The 23,682-nt window shown below is 48.5% G+C and overlaps 1 protein-coding gene across 1 annotated transcript in view; it reads left to right on the top strand.

Moving 5' to 3' along the window:
- CLSTN2 (calsyntenin 2) overlaps window positions 1-23,682 on the top strand; it is a 556,759-nt gene that overhangs the window by 467,042 nt on the left and 66,035 nt on the right. Inside the window, exons 6-8 of the mRNA XM_036877289.2 lie at window positions 2,406-2,591; window positions 11,999-12,247; window positions 19,539-19,660. Of these exons, the coding sequence (XP_036733184.2) occupies window positions 2,406-2,591; window positions 11,999-12,247; window positions 19,539-19,660 (557 nt within the window). The remainder of the gene's footprint in view (window positions 1-2,405; window positions 2,592-11,998; window positions 12,248-19,538; window positions 19,661-23,682) is intronic.

The following is a 23,682-nucleotide window of genomic DNA, read 5'->3' as shown; positions in this document are numbered from 1 at the left end:
ATCTAGCGAGCATCTACTCCATGCCAGGCCCTGGGCAGTGTGAATGGGATTCAGAGTAACCATGAAGCTTATAGTCTAATGTGGGGGACGCTGCAGGAGCGCAGAGGAAGGTACCTACCCAGACCAGAGGAATTCTGAAAGGCTGCATGGAGGAGATGTCAAGACAGAGGGGGATAGAAATAGAGCTCCATGAGGAAGAAACAGCATGATCAAATGCCTAGTGGCATGAAACAGTTTCTCTCTAAGACACTACAAGGCTGGTCATGTGTGCTTCATCCAGCACTGTGACTTTCCGAGATGCCTAACAAAAAGCCGTCCTGTGCTCCAGTGGTTTGTCCTCTCGATTGCACTCGGGGCCTCTGGAGCAGAGGCGGCAGCAGCTCTGTGCTCTCCTCCTCCGGAGGGGCTGGGCCCACCTGGACACAGCTCCGGGTGGGGGGGGGGGCTGTGAGGAAAAAAACACGTAATTAGCAATGTTCTCTTCCACGTGTAGTCACTCTCACCCAAATATCCTCCCGAGGTAGGCTGTGGCAGAGAAAACCCCTTCAAGGGAGGCTACTTACTGTGCAGTTCAGAGCAACACCCACACTGCATGGTTAGCTGGGACCTGGCAGAGTTGTGGCCCCGAGGGGCACTGCATCCTGTGACCTGAACCCCTCCCTTCCTCTCCCAGAACATTAACTGTGGCCCTACTGCCTGCCACGCTCGTGGCCGCACTTGGTCCTCACCCCAGCGCCGTAGGGTCAGTGCTCTGCTCCCTGTTTTACTTACTGATAAGGTGCCTGAGGTTTGGAGACCTTCATCGACCTGCCTGAGAACTCCTGACCTGACAGAGTCAAGCCAAGACGATTTCTGCATCTGCTTTAAACATGTTTTCAGAGGCTTCCCACGTGCATTCATCCTTGACATTTAGGCCTCAGCTGAGACAGGAACTTTCTCCATCTAAAGGGACCCTCCCTGTCACCTTTGGTACTTGCTCTCCCTAACAGGACCAGATGGGCTTCTATTCCCAAGCAGCACAAGGCAGGGATCTTTCTTAACTCCCTCCCTGCTGTATCGTTGATGGTCCAAGGACAGCCTGGTATGCAAAACCCTGAACCAATGGTTCCTTAGTGAACAACCCTGTCTGGCCCTTAAGCCCAGCCCCCTCTGTCCCACTAGAATTGCTCAAGATGGCAGCCAGTGGCCCAGTGGGCACATGAGTGGCTACAGAATGACCCCTCAGTGCAGGACTTTGAATTCCTCACAGGTGAGGGCAGTCAATTCCATAGTTTTCCATTTCTACTTTGGCAAAAGGCTACCATCTAGCAATGTATGTGAGCAACATCTGGGATCCATAAACTAATAGTGTCCATAACTCATGTTCTGTGATGATTCACACTCACCCTTCTGCCCACAAGTCTGGCTGAGGGTTGTACAGACCTCCCAGGTGGGCATCCTCATGGTGGGGTCGGGGGAAGCTTGCTCACTGCTGCCAAAGGCGCTTCTGTTGGTCGCTGTGAGCGCTGCCTTGACTCTGCCTAGAGTCTGGATTTCAGTCACAGCTATTGCTGTTTCAGTCGATCCACGTGCACACTCACTTAGCGTTTATTTTGTTGATTGCTCTGTTTTCTGTGGTCCCACTTTGACTGTGATTTTGTTCGTCTTCAACAGTGTATCGCTTCCAAATGTTGCTTCCACTAAAACACAGCGATAAGACCATCAGCCCTACTTAAGTGGGTCACAGTCCTGACTGTTTGGGAAAGAGCCCTTGCACCCCACCTCGTGACCTCACATAGCCCTGAGCTACTGTGCTCTCTTTGGTTTTGTGACAAGATAGAAGCATTCCTAAAAATCACTATGCTAGGCGAAATAAGGAAAATAGGGCACAACACTCAAAAACATCATCAGTGACACAAAAAAGGAGAGAGAGAAATCATTAGAACAGTTTCACACCAGATAAATGGTTAAGACATATGTAAGTATACTGCAGTAAATGTGGCACTCCACCTTAAGGAGGCCTGATGCGGGCGTGTGGAAGTGGGCATGGAAGGAGTGCAGCTGGTACGTTGCTGTGAAACGTGGAAGGAGGTCTTTCTGGGTGGGATGGACAGGTATAACAGCAGGTGTGTGTGGAATCGGCTCATAGCACACGGGGAACCGGGAAGTGGGTAGGTGTTAGAGGTGTGTACGTGTGCATGATTTGTACGTTCCTATGTAGCCCAGGCCAGCTGGATGCAGTTTTCTGCATTACCCTAGTGTTTCTCAGGAAGGAAATCCTGCATAAGCAAATGTGAAATTCCCATTATCCTCAAATCATTCCCTAATATATCAGTTGCATTCAAACAAATCTGCATTTTCAAAACAAACGTCATAGCAGAATTGGCAGTGCCTGATCTGCATTCATCCTTCCCTTGTTTGTGTAGACTGGACCAAGAGGATTGAGTATCAGCCTGGCTCGGGGAGCGTGCCCCTGTTTCCCAGCATCCACCTAGAGACCTGCGATGGGGCCGTGTCCTCCATCCAGATCACCACAGAGCTACAGACCAATTACATCGGGAAGGGCTGTGACCGGGAGACCTACTCCGAGAAGTCCCTTCAGAAATTATGTGGTAGGTTTCTCCTTTTTGGGATGTTTTTAATTAATCACTTTTAAGTGAAATATATGAAGCATATCTATGGTATTATGAAAAAATCAGGCCCTCCTGCTGCACTGAGATGTGTAACTCCTGGAGGAATATTACATTTACTTATTGTGGTTAAGGGGTCAGAAGGCACAGCTTTCGGCATCAGGCACACCTGATCAGATCCCACCATTACCAGTTGTGGGGCGGTGGGTAAGTGGTGTGACAAAACCTCTATTCTCCATTGGTGAAACAGGATGAATGACACCATGGTTTAAGAGCACCTAACTCAGGGCCTGAAGAGCCATGGGCTGCCTTCCAGGGTATTGGCTTGTAGAAGGGCACCGGACCAGCGGCCGCAGGGAAGGGTGGTGCCAGCCACTTTGGGGAGCTGCGCACGTCGGAGAGGAGCTGGGGTCAGGGTGGAGGTGGCCCGGCAATGGTGTCCCGGGCTTGGGAGAGAGGGCTGCTGTCAGTGTGCGTGAGGCAGTGCGTCGCAGCAAGGGAGCCACAGGGGATCGGGAAACAAGGCTGATGGAGCGGTGACGCAAAGGGAGGCTTAGCTTTATTGGGCGCCTGCTGTGCGCTCCCTTTGCCTGGCTCTTCACAGGCATCACTTTATTGAGCTCTTCATCTTCACTCTGAGGAGGATGTTATTCATCCAATTGTAAGGATGGAAAACTTAAGACCCAGAGAGGAGAAATGGCTTATCTGAGGTCACATAGATAGAAAGTGACAGAGGTAGAATTTCTGGGTGTGCCCGTCTAAGTGAAGGGCTCTGGAACTCCGCATGTACGGAGGCAGGCCAGGCCTGGGAGCTCGAATGCCAATCTCCCGTCATCCTGTGGACTGAGAGGATGCTCACTCGGCAGAATGGTGCCTCGTGCTGGGTGAACCGCACTGCGGATGTGACGACCCTCCTTCATCCCCACACATGTTTCATTTCTTTCTTGTTCTCTCCAAGAATATTCAGCATTCAACTCTCTACCTGTGCTGTGGAGAGTTTAGGAAAGAGCTTACTTACAGACCGGGCCCACACTGGGGGCAACTATGTCTCCACAGGAGGAGACGGCTCCTGAACAGTTCAGCCTGCCATCCTTTCATGGTGACCCTCCCACTATTACCTTTGGGGGGACTTTCTCTCCTTGGCATTGCACCCCACACACACACACATGTACCCCTTCACCCACACTGCTCTGGCCCTAAGAACCAAGTGAAGATGTTAGAACTGAATGTGAAATAAAGCCTGCTTAGGTATCACTGTGTCTCATTTATCATGTCACCGGACTGGCAAGGGAGGCCTGTGGGGATACAGGCTTCTCCAGGGTGCTGCAGCAGTTGGGGGGAAACACCGCAACTTCAATATTCCAAACAGCTCTTGTGCACAAAGGGCCTGCAATATTCAGAAAACTGCCTCTGGTCCTCACTTTCACTCTGCGTGCAAAGAAACCATCTCAGAGACATCCTACTTCGAGTGAATATCCCATTTCACTCCCCGGGCCCCTGAATTAGAAGTCGACTGGACCCCACACCACCGTGGGTTACAGTCATTTCCTGAACTGCTCCAGGTTAGACGGAGATGATGGAATCAGCATGCTAAAGATCAGATGGGCCCAAGGGCACACACTTATGATTTCATTTTGAATGTTTCTGGGGAGAGATGAAGAGATAGGGGGAGTGAGAAGGATTTTCTGAGGGAAGAAACTTTAAAGCAAAATTGCATCTTATTGTTAACACAGCTCATTCCTCCTGAGCTGCCAGGCTGGCCTTGCAGGAAGGCAAGATAATTCAGTCAGGACAGCCGTTTCCCCTAAGATGTGAGCTTATCTGGTGCTGGGAGTGACCGTTTCTTAAGAGGAGTCTGTGTGTCTTTCTGCCGACCTTCCCTGGGGGGCCACCTCCACACTTGGGGGAAGTCCTTATCAGCACTGTGAATTGTGAATTCCGCTGAGGCAGGAAAGGCCAGTAGCAAATGAATGAGCGCCAGATGCTCCTCTGGTCCTGGACTCTGCTTCTGAAGGTGGCAGCTCATCAGGCCCCAGGCAGTATCCAAACTGCAAGGGAAGTGGGGGCCAGATCACTTCTAAAACGGGGTCTCGGTTGTAATTCCTGACTCTGGTGGGGTACCTGAGGTCCTGAAGCCAAGCTTCTGTGTGTTTTCGGTGGAAGGCAGACAAGCTCTTGCAGGGTTTACCAGCTAGGGAGTGGCCGTGACACGGTAAGCCTCAGCATTCATGCAATTTTCATCCTGCAAATCTTTATTGACTGTGGATGGAAACGGGGAGACCAAATAGGATGTTATTGCCATAGTCTAGGCAAGAAAGACATAATGAGTTCTGAACCAGGGAGTGGTGTCAGGGATGAATATAAGACAGCTTATGAGGCAAAATCAGCAAGAGCCAGTGACTGATTTGCTGTCAGGAGTGAGAAAGAAGGCATCTAAGATGGCCCCAGTGCAAGCTTCTAACAGGTTAAGGGTGCCACTGCCAGAACAAGGAACCCAGGAGAGGATTTAGGCACCACTGGTACGTGCCAGATTACAATCTGGTGTGGGTGCCCAACTCTAGCCTGAGTCTGCACCCTCGCGAGGACCAGCCTCCACCCTGCCGATCCAGCGTGAGAGCCCAGATCCCAGTGTTGTCTCTTCTCAGCGAAGACACCACCTCTGTCCCCATGCCTGACTGGGGGTCATCCCTAAGCCTTTTGTTCATGTTTTCTTTCCACTAGACTCTCCCCCTCACCATTCCAAACCCTTGCCTTACATCAGTATTGCCCTGCCCTTTGCGCCCGCCAGAAGGCAGCCCTAGGGCACTTCCTGGATGGCTGTAAGTCCTGGCGTCTCTTTGGTGAGACTGCAGATGAGCGGTGGCCCAGCAGGGTGTCTCTCCAGAGGGACATTGTAGGCATTTGGTCATTTCCCACTTGCTTCCTCCTCCTACAACAACGGCTCCATCAGGAGCAGCGATAGAATCCTGGTGAAGGGAAAGTTGGGCAATAGCTGGTGCACAGCCTGCTTCCAGGAAGTTCCTGACAGGGACTAGCATTTGAATAGCCTCTGTGGGGCTCGGGAAGCACTGGACGCCCGCATATTGCCTCCTGAGGTTTATGCACTGAGTCGCTACCATTCTGCTTTAAAACCCAAGCCATGCAGGGCTCTGAACCTGTGTCCCCTTCAGCTTGGGGGGCCAGACACAGACTAAGATGTGGCCTTGGGAGGCCCCCATAGCCTTTGCTTCACATAAAGCCAGGCTTCTAGGAGAAGCTGAGCAAACTGCTTATCACTTCCTCTGAATTCAGAGACTCAGGATGAAGGACTGCCATCTCAGTGCCACGCTTTCCAGAGGTGAAGTGTCACAGAACTGCCCTGAGTATGAAATGCTCAACAAAATCCTCAAGGAGAACTCTTAGTCAGATTACATTTGACGTTAACCACAGCCCAAGGGAAGGCCTGCTCCGAGGCCCCTACATCACTACCTAGTACAGCAAAGAGAAAAGCAGTCTGTGATGCTCATGCCCTTTGTGGCCCTGAGGCCAGAGGCCACTCCTCGTCAGGATCACAGGCCTCCTGGCAGGGGCCTGGCATCTCCCACATGCAATGCCCGTGCCAGCCATTTTGTATGTGCGGTCAAGACCTTCAAACACGGGTCTGCTGAAGGTAAGGCCACAGATGGAAGCCTGCCATTAAATCCAGTGACCGACCTGTCAGCACAGTTCAGATCACCAGACATTAAGATGTTCTCAGGATTTACAGACTCCCAGCCCAGGAGGTTTTCACAGAGGATTCGTTCATTCATTCACTCATTCATTCATTCCTGTATTTATTAATTCACCAAACATTTGTGAGTGTCCAAATGCTGAAACTCTTGAGGTTATATAGAATAAGACCACTTAACAATTCAGTCTCCTGAGGAAGACATGCTAAAAAAAAAAGTTAAATCTGAGGTTTTCCACTGTTCCATGAAGCTTAACAAAGCTTGTCATCACTAAGAATCATGCTTAGAGGCTTCCAGACCCACAGCATGGCCCAGCTACAGGTGGGAAGCTGTCATCAGTTTCTCCAAGTCACCTCTAAAGAGCTTGAGCTTCCCAGGGGAGACTCTGTCCCAGTCTGACCTGAGCTTCCAATCTCAGAGAGCTGCAGTGGGCCCAGCCCGTTAAGGAGAACCGAATCATATTAAATCACCAATCACACTCCCAACAAAGGGCTGCACATGCTGACTCATGAACGATGATAGTGAGCAGTGGCCCTCTCAACCGATATGCTTCCTTCCTTGATGTCATTTCAGCAGCTCTCACGCGGCATGCCCTCCTACAGTGGGGAGAAGGGTTCTGCCCGCAGTGGCCTTGCCCAAGCTGGTCAGCAACTGGGTACTCATAGCCCTGTTCCAGTAGCATAGCTGAGCCCTCGTCCAGAGCCAGTCTCGCTTCACCTGGACAGCTAAGTTTCTGATTCCAAGGCCTCGGAGGAACACCTCTTGTCCGGGACTCCAGGTGGAACGATGGTCTGATTGTAGGGTCAACAGGCTGTGCTCTCCTGCATGAGCATCAGAAAGCCCTCCATCCATGCTGCAGGTATGCAGATGGAGAGACAGGAATTGTGGTTGCTGATGTCAGTCACTTATGTGAATTGTCTGTCAGGATACAGGTTATGCTGCAGTAACAAATGACCCCAAAGTCTCCTTGGCTTAAAATAGCAAAGATTTATTTATTATTCCTCCTGTATGTCATTCCTGGGCTGACTGTGGCTTTGTTCCATATCGGCTTTCTTCCATATCAGTTTCCCACTGGGATGGAGGCTAACTGAACAGCCTTTAGCTAGGGTATTGTGGATCTCATGAGAGATGGGAAGAAACCATGGACTGGCTCTTGAAACTTCTGTCCTGGTATGACACATACCGCTTGCACTCTGGTCAAAGCAAGTCACGCGGCCAAGCGCTACCAGTGGATCAGAGAAGCATGCTGAGAATGGAATGCCTTCTGCCACTGTGAGTCCTTGGTCAGCATTTGTCAAGAGGGCCTTCTGGCTTCCCCAGACACTCTCTACCACGAACATATCCCACCCTTGAACAATAACTGACTTCCTACTGGGCTTCTCGACATACGGCCCACTTCTGGTGGGTTCCTTGCTGCATTCTCCCCGCAGTGCCTGGCATAGCTTAGACATTACATGAACATCTATTGAAGTAATATGGAGCTGATACTGACAACTGTGAGAATATGGAATGAGGCCTGTGTCCCTGACTGCAGTGGCTTCTCTCCCCTGAGACCCTCCTATGTATCCCTGTCCCTTCCCATGCCCCAGGGGGGACCATGAGGAGGCATGTCCATCACCATTGCCACAGGCCCACCTTGTAGTGCTAAGGACCCTCTGCCCTCACCAAGACCATCCCAAGCAGCATGTAAGCCCTGACGTTAAGAAGTCCAGCGACCTCTGCCTCCAGGCTCCATTTGGGCTCTCACACCCATGTGCCCGCATCTTTATCTAGTTGCTGGCCCAGAGAGGCTCCCCCACCCTGGTAGGCCTCAGGGTACCCTGGACTCATACCTCAGTTCTGGCCCCAAGCCCCCACACTCAAGCTCCAGCTGCTGTATGCCAGACCAGGGTAAACCTCGGCGGCCTGGTGGGTCCCAGGGACCTTTGCGGAGGATTCCCAGCAAGTGTCTTAAATACACCCTGATAGGAAGAGAGTGCCTCACCATTTGGCAAGTGGTGCATTCGGTTTATGCCCTGCTTTCCATGGGATCCCTTGGGGAGAGGAGAGAGAGAAGAACTTTGGAAGAAAACAAATCTCCCCCAGTTTGTTTAAGTGCACAAGAAATGAAATGCAAGCTGTTAAGTTTGTGGAAGTCTGCACCATCTGGTTACATGCAGCCTGGTGCTTTCTGCTAGGCAACATCTGTGGGTTAGTCAGGGTGGCCTGCTGCTCCCCTCGCCCGACAAGACAAGGGGGCTGGGCATCGCTGGCCTTGCCAGGGCACATACTCTCCACAATGTGCCTCTCTGTGGACAGCTGCCTATATAGGGAGGAGGGGTCCAGGGGACTGTGCTCTGCTTGGTAAGACACTATCCTGTGTGGCAGAAAGAGCATTAGCTGGGTCTGCGAGCTGGGTCTGCCTCTAGCTAGCTGTGTGGTTGTGTGATCTTGGTCAACTCATGCCCCTCTCTGGGCCTCAGTTCCCATGTTCATAAAACGTACAGGAGGTTACAAGATCTACCCCCCAGGTTTATTGAGGTGCTACAGTGGGGACCATGGGCTTTGGAGCTGCAAAGTCCTGGTGATAGGTCCAGTCACCAGCTGGCTGTGAGCTGTGCTCACCGAGCCTCAGGTTTCTTCTATGTAAACTAGAATCATAATAGTATTCACTGCATAGGTGAGTAACTAACAAAAAGCATTGAAGTACTTAATTCAGATCTGGCAGCCAGGGCCCAAGAAAAGGTTCCTAGGAAAATGGTGATAAAGGCGTGGTAGCAAAGCTAGCATTGGAAGCCACTAGGCACACACCATTGCACGGGGCCCTGCTCGACGGTTGGCTTCACTGGCATAAGCTGGAAATCAGGAGCCCGAGGGCTTAGCCCGCATCCCTCTGGCCACCTGAAATGTCAGGATCTGACACACACTCTGAATGTGCCCAGTTCAGGGCTGCCTTCATGCTGGACAGATCCTGGTATCAGAGCCAGCTTACCTTACCCATAGGGCAGAGGCTGCCATTTTGGACATTTCTAAGAAAATGAACTTGTTGCAGAAGACTACATATCTTTCTCTCCCTACCGAATCCCAAATCTCTACCTGCTACCACTTTGATAGATTTCTTTCTTTCAAATACTTTTGGAAGGTGATAACCCTGGAGGCTTTGTAGGTCATTAAAACATTAGTGTGCATTAATCTTTCAGATGAGTAAAATTTAGCAGATAAGTAAAATCTTATCAGATATCAAACCAGGCTCTAAGGGCAAGAGTTGAGAACAAGTAAGTATTGGTGAGTGGTGTGGGGCCTGGGCGAGAGGCCGGATGGCAGCTCATGTAAGCACTGGGTAGATGGCCAGAAGCATCTCGTGGAGGTACTGGCAAGAGGAAAGGCAGTCATAAACATTAATGGAGTGCCTATTGTGCCAGGCACAAAACCAGCCAAAACCTCTAGGGTACACATGTAAATAATGCAGTCAATGCTGCCCACCTCTCCCCTTGATGAGCCCGAGCTGCAGAGTGATCATGAGTTGGGAGACCAGAATCCCCCATCCTCTCAGATACTGCACTTCTCGCAGGCCTCCCAAAAGATGAGCCTCTCACAGTGATAAACAGAGCATCTGATTCTAAGGACGCATATTTTTCACATAGCATAACCATCCATTGCAAACCAGTGGTACTCCACCCCAGACCTGATGATCTGTTCCAAGATGATTTGTTTCCCAAGAGGGAAAACTGGCTGGGTTGAACATTCTCAAAGAAGTGGATTGGTTTCCAAAGTGGCACCTTCCTGAAGGATAATCAAGGGTCATTTTAACTGTAGGAGATGTTTGTGCTGGCTGACTTGGGAGCCCAGTCCCCTGGTGAGATGAGGCTCCGTAGAGGCATAGCTCAGAAGTGCTGCAGGTTTGGTTCCAGAGCACCACAGGAAAGCGAACGTCACAATAAAGGGAGTCAAGTGAATATTTTGGTTTCCCAGTGTAGATGAAAGTTATGTTCATACTATACGGTAGTCTATTAAGTGTGCTATGTTGCATTGTCTAAAAAACAATGTACATTCCTCAATTAAAAAATACTTCACTCCTAAAAAATGCTACCCACCCTCTGAGCTTTCGGTGAGTCATAATCACTGATCACAGATGACCACAACAATATAATATTCACAAAAAGGTTTGATAGGTTGCAAGGATTATCAAAATGTGACACAGAGACACAAGGTGAGCAAATGCTGTTGGAAAATGGTGGTGATAGACTTGCTCAACCCAGAGTTGCCACAAACCTTTAATTTGCAAAAAAATGCAATATCTGCAAAGTGCAATGAAGTGAAGTACAATAAAACAAGGTATGCCTTTAGACAAAATTCAGAAGTCCAGTGAGCCCTGACAAATATCAGGTTTTGCACACAACCGCTGTCCACTGATCCCATCAGCATTTACAACTGACTGCCTAGTGCCATGCCTGCTGGGAGAGCATGTGGCCCCCAGCACCGGACACATGTTAGACTCTCTTATTCCTGGACAGCATCAGGAAGCCCCCACCCTCATCCTTCCCTGAGCTGAGCCCCACTCCTGTGTGGAACATAAGGATGCAGAGAACTCTGCTGGTAGCACCTGAGCTTCAGTGGGAGCTCAGTGGAGGCTTAAGGACACTCCCAGCTGAGACACCCAGGCTTCTCTGCCGGGCCACCTGTTCCCACTTACCTCAGCTCCAGCCTCCACAAAGCTGGTGGTGTGCTCCTCCTAAGACACAAATATGCCTCTGACAGTCCCACTATGTAGCCTAGAATCATAGTGGTAGCAGAAATAACTATAATTGTAATAATAACGATAAAGGTATAGCTCACGTGGAGTGAGCATGCGCCATGTGGCTGGCCTGCTGCTGTAAGCTCTCGTGCAGTCTCCCATTCAGTCTCCACGGCACACTGGAAGAGGAGGTGTCGTGGAAGGAGATGGAAAGATAGAAAAGTTAAGTGACTTGCTACCAGACACAAGGCTAGCAAGTCATGCTGCCAGGCATCAAATTCAAATTTCACTGACTTCAGAATCTATGTTCTCAACCACTGTACCATGTGGCCTAAACAAATTGTTGTAAAAAAAGTGTGGTGAGTAAAAAGTGGCTCACACTCCTTCCCGTGGCATCAGGACCTAGAACTTCCCTCAGTCACAGCCCTGAACACACTGCATTACAGCTGTCTGTCAGATTCTTGGCTCTGAGCTCTTGCAGGTCAAGGACTGTGCTGATTCACCTTTATGTCACCAGGACCTAGCAGGAATCTTGACACAGGATCAGTGCTTGATAAATAGCTAGCAGGTTAATGGATGGATGGGTGCATGAATGAATCCATCCATCCAAATCAGGCCTGGCCTTGTCCAGCAACCTTTCCTGATTATAAAAGCCACCAGGGTAACCTCATTTCTCTAAATTCCTCCAGCACTTTTCCTGGTACAATAGTTTATTGCACTCTGTCTTGTCACATGCAACATTTTTTGTCTGTAAGTTCCTGATGGTTCCAGAGAGACCATAAGCAGTTCAGGGGCAGGGATGGCATTTGGCTCTTCTTTTCCTGAGTGACCTAGCTCAGGGTGGAGCACAGACCTCTGAGTAGGTACACTGAGCAGTTCATCCACACCCAGGAGCAGACAACAGAAGGTGAGGACACCCACCTGGTGAGGACTGACCCTTTGTGCTTTCCATCCCCCATCCTCTGCAGGAGCCTCCTCTGGCATCATTGACCTCTTGCCGTCCCCCAGCACTGCCACCAACTGGACCACCAGACTACTGGTGGACAGCAGTGAGATGACCTTCAAGTTCGACGGCAGGCAGGGTGCTAAGATCCCTGATGGGATTGTGCCAAAGAACCTGACGGATCAGTTCACCATCACCATGTGGATGAAACACGGCCCCAGCCCCGGTGTGAGAGCTGAGAAGGAAACCATCCTCTGCAACTCAGACAAAACTGGTGAGTCTCAAGTTCCAGGGCCCCCAGTGGCTGCCTGTTGTGCCCGGGTGTTTGGACACAGCCACAGAGGATGTGGGGAAAAGCAGGGGCATGAGGGGATTCCTAGGAAAATATTCTGTCTCTGGTTTTCTGGCTGCTGATTTTCTGGGCTTAGAGTAGAACAGACCAGGAAAGGGGAGAAAGTAGAGACAGAGATAGAAAGAATGCAAAGGCTGGGGCTAGTGGTTTTCAAACAGGTTCTTCAGAACCCTGACTTCCCCAGAAGTAACTTAGGGCTGCCAATATGGGCGAGAGGGGGAGCCCGGGAGCTGTCTTCCTTCAAGCCAAGCAGCTCCACCTTCACCAAATTTTAAATAGTAAGACTTGCAAAAGTTTATGTTCAATGAAAGGGTCCTGCTCATTTAAAATAATTTGAAAATCACTGCCAAATATAATGGTGATAGCTGACTTTTGTTAGATTTCCAGTACACTGAGCCTGTGCAAGGCAGTTCACATCTTGGTAGTTACAAGCACTCCACCAATTACTGGCTGGGGGACCTTGGGCATGGTATCCCTCTGTGCCTCACATTCCCTGACTATAAAATGGGCATGATAGTATCATCTACCTCATAGGGTATTTATCAGGATGAAATGACTTCTGTATATCTAATGCTTTAGAACAGTACCTGGTACACAGGAAGTACCATCTATGTTGGCAATTACCATTATTACTGCTCTAAGCTGCAATTTTATAAAAGCATTACTGTGTTTTCCATTTTAAGGATAAGGGAACATCCCTGAGAGATTAAGAAACCTGTCCCAAGTTATACAGCCGATCAGTATGAGAACTGGAATGTAAACTTAGACCTAGCTAACTTCAATCCTATGTTCTTATCACTACCCTCAATTTGCAAACACACACACACACATACACAAAAATACTCTGATTTCTTATGCAAATGTTATAATTCTATTTTAAATTATAACCCCACAATTTCCCATTTCAAATGCTGCTTTTGTGAAAATATCCCGAATAAACTATACCTATAGCAGATAGTGCAGTGAGAAAACAGTATAGGAGAGTGGCTGGCAGCTCAGCCTCACTGCTGTACAGCCAAAGTTCGCACCTCAGCTTTCCCACTATTTAAGGTGTGACCTTCAAGGAGTTGCTAATATCTCTGAGCCTTAATTTCCCCGTATGTAAAATGGGGGAAAAAAACATATAATAATGTATGAAATCACTTAGCACCAGATATAAAATCAGTGCTTGATTAATCTGGTACTATTTTCATTCTCATACTTCTGGTTTTATTCCACATTATGCTATTAGCAGGCCCCCATATTTTCTGTTTTAATTGATCTTTACAATAAATGTCAATGTATTTTCTGGGTTAGAAACTGAGACAGAGAGAGTTATCCAATTTCCCTAATCATACAGTAAGTCTATGTCAGGTTGGTTGTGCCAAAGATTAACTTTTCTGGGACCTTCATGCAGGAAGGACCCCAAAGACCTGCATGAGGTGGCCCTGTTTTAGGACTGGCTCAAAGCTCAACCCACCACCCTGGGAATCAGCCGTGGCTCTGTTCTTTCAGTGCCTGGTGGGGCACCCCCATCATGATCCAGAAGACAGTGTCTGACACAATGGCCCCAGCATATACATATGAATGCAAAGCTGCAGAAGGTGGGGCCACACGTATGTAGTCCTTTCTGATATGTATCAAATACCCCTGGGAAGCAGGTCACACAGATATAAATGTTCCTGCTTAAAGAGGAGAAAACTAGAATATGGGAAGTTGAGTAGCTGGCCCAGGATAATGTAGCCAGTTGCCCAGAGAAACAGGATCGTACCTATCTCCCCTGGCCCCACATTCCAGACCCATGCTGTTGGACCTATAGGTCAACCCTCCTACACAGTGGAATAGCCCAGATGCTTCTAAAACTACATAGATGCCAGAGCCCCACCTCAGTCAATAAATCCAAGTTTCTGGGGAATTCTTTTGTGCAGCCATGGCTGAAAATTCTGCTTTATCCAGTGCTGCCTCCCCTTTCATTGAGCAGTACACCCAACAGGCATTTCAGCTCCCTTGAATCAGCAAGGACTCAAGGCACTGCTCAGCTTTGGCCTTACTATAAAATAACACTTTACAATCAGCTCAACATGGGCACCAAGAAGATGGGGGAGATTTTTCTCTAAATCTTCTGAACTTAAGAAAAAAAATCTATAAATATGTCCTTGCCTTAAACTTTTTAAAAATAAGAAATGAAAAGCAACACATTTATAGCAGAAAACCTGAAAAGCACAGAAAAATATAGAAGAGAATACACAAATCACCTAAAATCCTAAGACTTAGAGGTATTTTCTATTAATATTTGGTAATGAAATATTCCAAATCTTGTTTTTATTTCTATCTGCATGTAGAATGTCCTTACAATTTTCTATCTGTTTTTTATATTACATGATAGTATAACATCCAGATCATTTCTCCCTGTGATGAAAAATATTAACAATATGAATTATGCGACAGTCTAAAATTCTGTCATGGGGCTTTGTTATACTTCATTTAACTGGCTCCCTTTTGTTAGATGTTTAGAGTGTCTCCTTTTAAATGCAAATACCATGATGAGCATTCTTATATCAACCTTTATAGGACATTTCTGATTATTTCCCAATCAGAAGCTGAATTACTGAGTCAAAGAATACAGGCAGGCTATCGATGCAGATTTCCAAATCACCGTTTGTGAAAATGGCACTCGTTTCTGTCTTGTCCACCAAGTAAAACTTATTACGCTGGCCCATTAGAAAGTAATTTATAAATAATTGGATAATAGAATTGATTAGTCATCAAGGGCTAAGTGAAGTTTTAAAGAACTAAGAAAGAAAACCACTATTAGCCACCACCAACGAAAAACGTCTCAGTGGCGAACACTCTTTCCTCGTGGTTTTCCCCCACGCCGTCGTCCGGCAGCCCTGGGTGGGGCAGGGGGCCGAGGAAGCTCAGCTTTGCCCAGGCAGGTGGGGACCCAGCATCCCTCTATTGTTTAGTGCCATTTTCAACTACAAGACAGAAAGTTAGCATAGAGTTGAACATAGAAGGGTTTTATTGGCTAGACCAGCAAGTGGCTTGCCTCACTTTTACTCACACTCTGTTGGTGGAATTTGGTCACGTGGCCCACCTAACCACAGGGGAAGTTGTGATATGAGTTCTGTTGTGTGTCTAGAAGCAAAGGAAACAGAGTCAGGTGAACACATAGCAGAGCCTCTACCATGTCTCTCTTGCCTGGGACACTTGTGCCCCCTCCAAACCTGCTTTGCTGGCACTCTTCTCCCCACTTCTGCTGTGAGTGATGCTCCTTCCTGCCCTCTCTCAGAGATGCCTCTCCCCAAACATCTGATCCTTTGGCTGGGATCCCCTGTTTCAGGCATGCACCCCTCTTGCTATCTTTGAGTTCCAACTGACAGCGATGGATGATAAGTGATCACACACAGTGCTAACCACTTCCCTACGGGGCTTTCCAAGAGAGAGGGGCCAGCCTGGCCCAGCAATCACCAGGAAACAGAGGCAGAGCAGCCAGCCTGGTAGGGAGCCAGCTGGGCCTCCTGCCTGCTACGAAAGGGAAGGGGTGCTCCCGCACTTCCAGAGAGGCCCAGAAAATCACTCAGAGGGATGGACTTTGTCTGCCATAGAGGAGGTGGGAATCTCAATCCCGGCTGAGGTTTGCAAGCCAAGCTGCAAACACTCTGGAGAGCCCTGGGAAAGTTTGGCTCATGTCCCAGGAGTCAGGATGCATGAAAGCCTGGCCTGATTCCCCCCACCAGGGATTACGAAGGCAAGAGGCCGATGGGGGCTGCCTCAGCTGTGGGCTGAGGAGAGAGGAGAGTGGGGGGAGCAGGTGTTTCACCACAATTTGGCAGGACACAGGTGTTTGGGTTCTTATTCTTGTGGACCAAATGGACACCCAGAAATGGTTGAGGCTAGAGCCAAGGGGGCTGCATGCCAGGCAAAGGGGATCCTGGTGGGAGGAGCAGATGGGGGAGGAGGGAGGAGTTACTGAGAGAGGGCGGGGCCGAGAGAGGTCATGAAAGACCGACTGGGAAAAGTATCACTCACACCAGGAAGAGAGAGGTGGCACCCACAAAGGAAGGACTGGAGCTGGCATAAATGTCCCAGACATCCAGAAAGGGACTGTCACTGATGAGATCAGTCCCTGTGTAAAAATGATAACTAGCCCGCTGTCATTCCTGCACCAATAGGGTTGGGGGGTGCAGGTGATAGGGGGAAGAGGGGAGAGATGAAAACACTATTTTGCCCGGGTCTAGGCTCTGCAGCGCCTCTCCAGATAGTCAGTGCACCTACATACACCTGCATGACAGTGCACATGCAGCATCCCCGAGAACATGACAGGCTCTGCGGGCTCGTTAAAGGGACCCCAACTCTTTCCTTCTTATCCGCCTTCCCCTGACTGACCATGGCTGGAGCCAGAAAGAGGCTGGGGGACAAGGCAGTGAAACAAGAAGAGTGGAAGGACAGACCCACTGCCTTTCCCCGCTGTTGGCCACCAAGCCATGGGTCAAGGCTGAGCAGAGGGGAACAGAGGGCCTTTGAGCTGGATGAGACACTGGCGTTTGATTTGGAGAGAACCCTTCAGGACGATCAGCACAGCAGCCCCCCTCGTCCGTGGGCTCACATTCTGCAGTCGCAGTTACCCACCGTCACCCCCAGTCTGGAGACAGATGATCCTCCTTCCGATGCGTGGTCAGAAGTTCAACAGTAGGCCACATGCCTGCATCATCCACCTCACTGTGTCTCTTCATGTAGGCATTTTCTCATCTCACATCATCATGAGAAGAGGGGGAGCCCAGCACAATGAGATACTTTGAGAGAGAGAAAAAGCACAGTCACATAACTTTTATTACAATATATTGTTATCATTGTTCTATTGCATTGTAACAATAACTAATAAGTTATTGTTGTTCATCTCTTACTGTACCTCGTTTACAAATTAAACTTTACTGTAAGTATCTATACATAGGAAAGAGCATAGTATAGATAGGGCTCAGTGCCATCTGTGGTTCAGACATCCCCTGGGGGTCACGGGCTGTATTCCCCAAGGAGAAGGGGAGACTGCTGCTCTATCAGAATGTGACCAGAGGCTTTAGGAGCTGCCGGAGACGTGGGCAAAGAGGAGGAAAGAGAGCTGCAGCAAAACACACAGAAGTTCAGGAAAAGAAGTGGAACTAATTCCCGAGTGTATCATGTCGTCAGTTCACTGGATGAGCCAGTTGCCCTGGTGTGGGGGGTGATCCAGGAATCCAGACTAACAGAGGGTGTGGGAGGGAAAAACCCCCTAGCTAGAAGGTGCTCGAGACCCCCAGTGAGGTCTAGCCTTTCATTCTTCTTGTTCCAGCTCCTCACACACAACCTCTCCTGACTCAAATAAACTAAAGGGAAAAAGGTTTTCTATATTTTACAGACATCAACAGAAACCACAATAGAAAATTAGTTAGGCAATTCTGAGGGGGACAAGAAACATTCAATAAAAACCCCATAACCAGGCCCAGGTGTTTGTCAATCTGAAGACTGGCCCAGAAGTTGGCCAAGGCCAATCCCACCACACTTGGCGACTGACCGTTCTGCTCCCTTGCATTCTTGGTTGCGTTCTCAGGATCAGTGATGCTTGTGTTTAAATAGCACCTGACGCCACTTTGCTATGTTGTCGTTGTCATGAGTCAGTGTAATAGTCCTTATAATAACTAACAGTCATTGCGCATCTGTTCTAGACAGATGCTTTATACACATTTCCTCATTGCACCAATTAAGATGCTTTCAGTTACTAGAGACAGGAAATACAGATCAAACTGATAACAGATGAAAAAAAAATAACAATAACAAATGGAAGGTGGAGATCTTGTAGCTGAAAATGTCCAGAACTATGACCACTTCAGGCAAAGTGTGATCAAAGCCCTGGCCACTTTTCTCTGCAGTTTCTCAGATCTGCCACCATATGTGTGAATTTCATATTAGCAAATATAGCTCCAAGCCTCCCAATTTTATACTATAACTTCTAGAGAGAGAGTATGTACTTATTTGCTAAAAGAGATTTCTGCTAAAAGAGAAAGAGTTCTTTCCCAGAACTGTGCAGAAAAGCTCCCCAATCACTAGCCTGAATTGAGTCACTTTTCATGGCCAGGAGAATAGCCCACACTGCTGAACTGGGGCCTGAACCAATCCCTGTGGCAGGGGGATTTGCCAAGCCTGTTTGGCCAGGACCAATCAGAGCCCATACCTAGCAGTGGGACTGATGCTAATTCCTCCCTGTCAAATGTCATGGGCAAGGTTTATACAGGTTGTACATGAATCAATCACCATACCCTATCATCATGATATATTAGGATAATCCAGTATCTCTGTCATGATACAGTTAGGGAAACTGAGGCTAAATAACTCTCCCAGCATCACCTGGAGATACAGCTCCATCCTTCCTAGTCTGAACTAGGGCCCATGCTCTTTCTACTCTACCAGTCACCTGCTCGTTCACCCAACATTTATGGGTAGTAGATTTCTGTGTTGTGCTACTGAATAGTAAAATGTGAGTTCTCTGAGTATTGGCCACGGAACAGCTCCTCCCCTCCCCATGGCTGTTATCTTGTGGCTTTAGGACACTGTATCCTGGATCCATGATACGAGCTTTCCTAAGCAGGAAAGGAGGCTTTTATATTAGAAGAGGAAAAAGGTCCATTCATTGTCTGTGCATGGAGAGAAGGGTGTATTCATTGCTTTGGGAAGTCACAGAACTATGTCTAATGCTGGAAAATCAATCTGTCCGCTCCTCCCAGCAACTAAAAGTGAGGCAGCTCCCCTCATCTGCACACAGATCAGATAGAGAAGGAGTCGTGCTCTGTGGTCACCAATGAGAAACCTGGAATGTAAAACAAGGTCCAGAACCCTAGTAGAATATCAGCTCCGTCAAGTAGCCCAGGGTGGCTGACTTCTTTGTCAAAGAACCCCATAACCATCCCAGAAGTTATTTGCACAAGAAAGAGTTTGTTAACCTACATAATTTTTATCCTCGATGTGATGGAGTATCTGAGTATAAGGTATTTAAAGCCCAGAAGTTTTGCTGTGGGCTTTCTTGAATCTTCCTCTTCCATTTCATGTGTGTCCTAGAACATCCTGTAGACCCAGTTGCAGAAGAGGATACTGCCCACACCTCTGTCCTTTGAAGTGTTCTAAGTGAGGCGGCGGGGAGACTCCTCTGCTGGAGACTGACACAGGGATTCTCTCACCCATAAGTCCTCTTTCTGGTTTTCAGAAATGAACCGGCATCACTACGCCCTGTATGTGCACAACTGCCGCCTCGTCTTCCTCTTGCGCAAGGACTTTGACCAGGCTGACACCTTCCGCCCAGCAGAGTTCCACTGGAAGCTGGACCAGGTATGGCCCTCAGCGGGCTCCTCTCCCCAGCTCGCCCCTGTGCAGGACGGTCGGTGCACTCCATGGTGGCGGCAGTAGGTAGGCCCCTCAAGGCTCTGGCCCCTTGCTGAATTCTGGAAAAGTCAGCTCAGGGAGACACATCTCTAAAGTCAGGATGAAAACTGCCACCTTAGACCAGCTGGAGGTGGGGAAAGCTGCACTTCCCAGGCGGGACCCAGCACCAGTCAGTGGAGCTGCCAATGTATATGTTTTGCTCTGCATTGAGCTCCTGGGAGGCTGCTTCTCTGTATCCTCAGGTCCAGTTTTTGGTTTTTGTTAGTACATCTTTATAGCATACATGTGCCCTGTCTCCTCTCTGATGCTCCACTATTCCCTGTGGGTGCCGTGTTTCCTTGCTTTTGGTGACACAGGTTGAGAACAGGGACAGGGGGACCTGGAAGTAAACAGTGACACAGTGCACTGTGGGCACATGTTCTTTTTTGAAGTGGGAAAATCTGTGACTCATGCCAGAGCCTCATGACTCCTGATCACAAGCGCCACTGTGTCCTACTTGTCAATGACAAATGAAGCATCTGGCCTGAATGGGAAGCCTTGAAGTGTCTGTTTCCAGGGGCTGTGCGGTGCTGACTGTGGGGGGCACCCCATCCTCTCTAGGTGGCTGTGCCTTGCCGTATGTCTGTATGGGCAGCAAGTCTGGAGTTGGGCTTCTCTTAAACTTGAAGAGGTGGGGTGGGCATGAATTTTTTAATGGTTTTAAATGATCCAAAGGGAGAATGCCCGCAGACAGGGAAGGGGACTGTAGAGTGGGTCTGCTTGATGAAGCAGATGAAGTGATGCTCATTGTGGCCTTACTACCTGGAGCCCCGGTATCTCTCTGCTTTCTTTCTGCCGCACCCATACCCCGAGCACTTCTAGGAACCTCAGTCTTTTCTCCCTCTAAAACTCTGTGTCTGTGCCACCCTCCTCACCTCAGCTAGAGCTGAGCACTCCTTACCTGCATCTACCCCCACCTTCTCCCAGTGGTCCTTAAGCCCCGGACCCCCAGTGGGACTGAGTTCAGACAGTTTTACTGGGAAGCATTCCAGGAGGAACTCATTTACATTGAGAGGAGAATGATAGCTGCCCCTTTTGCATCTACACAGAAGTACGGACATATGCTCTTTGAAGGGATTCATTAACCTCAGGGAAGGTCTCAGTGATGGAACTTGAGGCAATGTGACAAGGTATCAAGGATGTCAAGTTGATGGGAAAGATGTTTGAGGGAGCCAGTGGCAACTGCCTAATCCATTCCCAATAAATCCCATCCTGCTGGAGCCTGGAGTTCTGCAAATATGGCATCTGGATGAGTGTATGTTCTTCTGAATTAGGAATTCAGGGTGTTGCAGAAATTGTGAAATTGTGACATTGTTTATTTGATTTCCCCACAACCTCTCAGCTACATTCTACAGTGCCATATGGTGTATATAGGATGTATTTAAACCCATAATGTGAACTGAGGTGAATTAAAATTAATTCTATATTGTGAGGGTTTTTAATAAGAACATTGCTATCGTGGCCAAGATGATCATAGATGCCCTGTGGTGTTTTCTAAGATGGGATTGATAAGCACTCACATAGGCTAATAAAGTCATAGGGTTTGGAATTAAAAATAGGTGGAGACAGAACTCTGGTTCTACAGATAAAGATATAGTGAATGTAGGAATTCTGAAATCTGTTCCCAAAGTGGTGAACTTAAGAAAGGCCTGAGATACACTGAACACCTTCCAGACGACTCCAAGCTCCTTTCCTACCATTTGTCGATGCCTGCTTTGTGCCAGTCATGCCTCATGCTTGAGCTCATTCTGCTCTCGGCCCCAGTAGGGCCCAGGGACCATGGTCTCAGCTCACCTGGCATGGCACCATGAAGCATGGCTCGGACCTGCCTTTCCATGATGCTGTGCTGCTGCTTAGGTGTGCCTGCCAATTTCAAATGTAAAATGTCTTCATTTCTAAGTGTAACATATTTTTAATTTAGGGATCTAGATTATCCCTGAAATGCAAAATTTTATAGTCTTGCTGAAACCCTATGAAAATGTCAAATCTTCCTCTGCTCACGCTTTGTGTCCCTCGTCTCAGTCAGCTCAGGCTGCCAGAACAGAATACCACAGACCGGCGGGCTCAAACCACAGGCATTGATTTCTCACAGTTCTGAAGGCTCAGGAGTCCAAGATCAAGATCCCAGCGGGCTCTGTTGCCCAGTGAGGGCCCTCCTCCTGGCCAGGAGGGAGCTGTCTACTCTCTGCGTCCTCACGTGGTTGAGAGAGAGCCTGGGTACCTTTCCTCCTCTTATAAGACACTAGCCATTGGAATAGGGCCCCACCCGTATGACCTCATTCACCCTCTGCTACCTCCTTAAGGCTTCAACTCCAAATACAGTCACATTGGGGGTTAACACTTCAACACATGAATTGGGGGGTAAGGGAGACACGTTTCTGTCACAGCACTCTTTTACTAAAGAAATTAACATTCAAAAAACGTAAAGCCTGCCTATTAATGATCAGAAGCCCCAGCTCACCTGGACAGGAGCTACAGTGGGTGGGATATAGGAAACCTCCACCATGCTCATGCTAGCCATCCAGTGGTGTATACAGACCAGCTTGCAGAGCCCTCCCTCCCCTTATTCAGCTCCCTGCGTAGACAGAATCTTCTTGCATGTAAGTCACTTGCTGCCCAGAATGTGCATACCTGATAATGTCTCCTCCGCCATGAAGCCATCCTGGACCACCTTGCTAGTGGCGTGTCTCTCCCCTGTGCTCTCCAGGCCCCACACAGTAGCCCATCCCAACACTTACTGCACCCTAGAGACTCCTTTATCCTTCCTTTCTGCCCACTTTATGCTGAGCTCTGGGCAGGCAGTACTGCACTTTACTCTCTCCAGATCCTCAGTGCAAGTTACAGCCCTGAGTACACAGTTGGTGCCCAAAAATGTTTGCATAGCAGCGAATGGATGTCAAGATCAAAATAAGAGAGAAATGAAATGAGGGAGGGAGAGAGGGAAGGAGAGTAGAAAAGTTCAGACATTTTTAAAAATCTCCTGTGATTAATTGACCTTTTGATTCATTTTATGGAACATTTTTAAATTTTACAATTTTGCATTTTTTACTTTCAGTCTCAAGCATTGTTCAGCTTTGATTTTGATGAAAACAAAAATCTTAGTGTGTTTACCACCAGTAGCTCTGTGATTAGTAGAGAACTTTCTGGCCTTGGCAGAAAGGACTCCAGTTGGTCTTTTATATTTTGTGTATTCAAATTCTTGGCCCACCTTGGAGATTCCAGAAGCATAGTAAATGTTCTAATGCCTGATGGTACCTCATTTATGCCTTTATTCATCAGAGCACTAACTATGTGCCAGGCTCTGTGCTGGGTACCAGTGATCAGGGGGTCGGGGTAGGTGGAAGCCTCTGCTCTCTAGAGGTGTCCATGATAATGGAGAAAAGAACACATAAGCAGTTTATGATCCTATGCAATATGTGCTGGGGCAGAAGGCAGGGGCCTAACTGGGAGGAGTGACATTCCAGGGACACTGATGTGGACCTGGGGTGGAGGGCCTGGAGAAGCCCCTGGGGGGAGGACCTCATCTGAACAGAGTGTGGTGGGCACAGTGGGGTGGGGCCAGGCAGCCAAGATGGCAGAGAGGTGAGTTGAAGGGCCATCCTCAGGGAACTCTAAGCTTCCTGTGTGGCAGGGCGTCGGGACGGGGCGGAAGGGGACACTTTGGCAGGCTTCGCAGTTTGGAGGAGCTGGTGGGAATTAAAATCTCAAGGTTTTTTATATCATGTTATTGAGTGGGTACTTGATCTCCAAAAGAACAGGCCACAACTGAAACATTATGTTATTCAAAGAAGACTGAAAATTTTAGGGATGGGTAAATGTGAAGAATGCTACCATGGCATTCATAAAATGTATCAAATTTAAGCAACTATAGCTCAAGCCAAGTCATTCAGTGGGTCCAAGGATAGGGCTGCAGTGGAAGTGGGGTCTTG

The sequence above is a fragment of the Manis pentadactyla genome, chromosome 1, assembly GCF_030020395.1.
Source record: "Manis pentadactyla isolate mManPen7 chromosome 1, mManPen7.hap1, whole genome shotgun sequence".
NCBI classification, from domain to species: domain Eukaryota; kingdom Metazoa; phylum Chordata; class Mammalia; order Pholidota; family Manidae; genus Manis; species Manis pentadactyla.
Note: the sequence above shows the minus strand (reverse complement) of the source record. Positions and strands in the feature narration are given on the sequence as shown.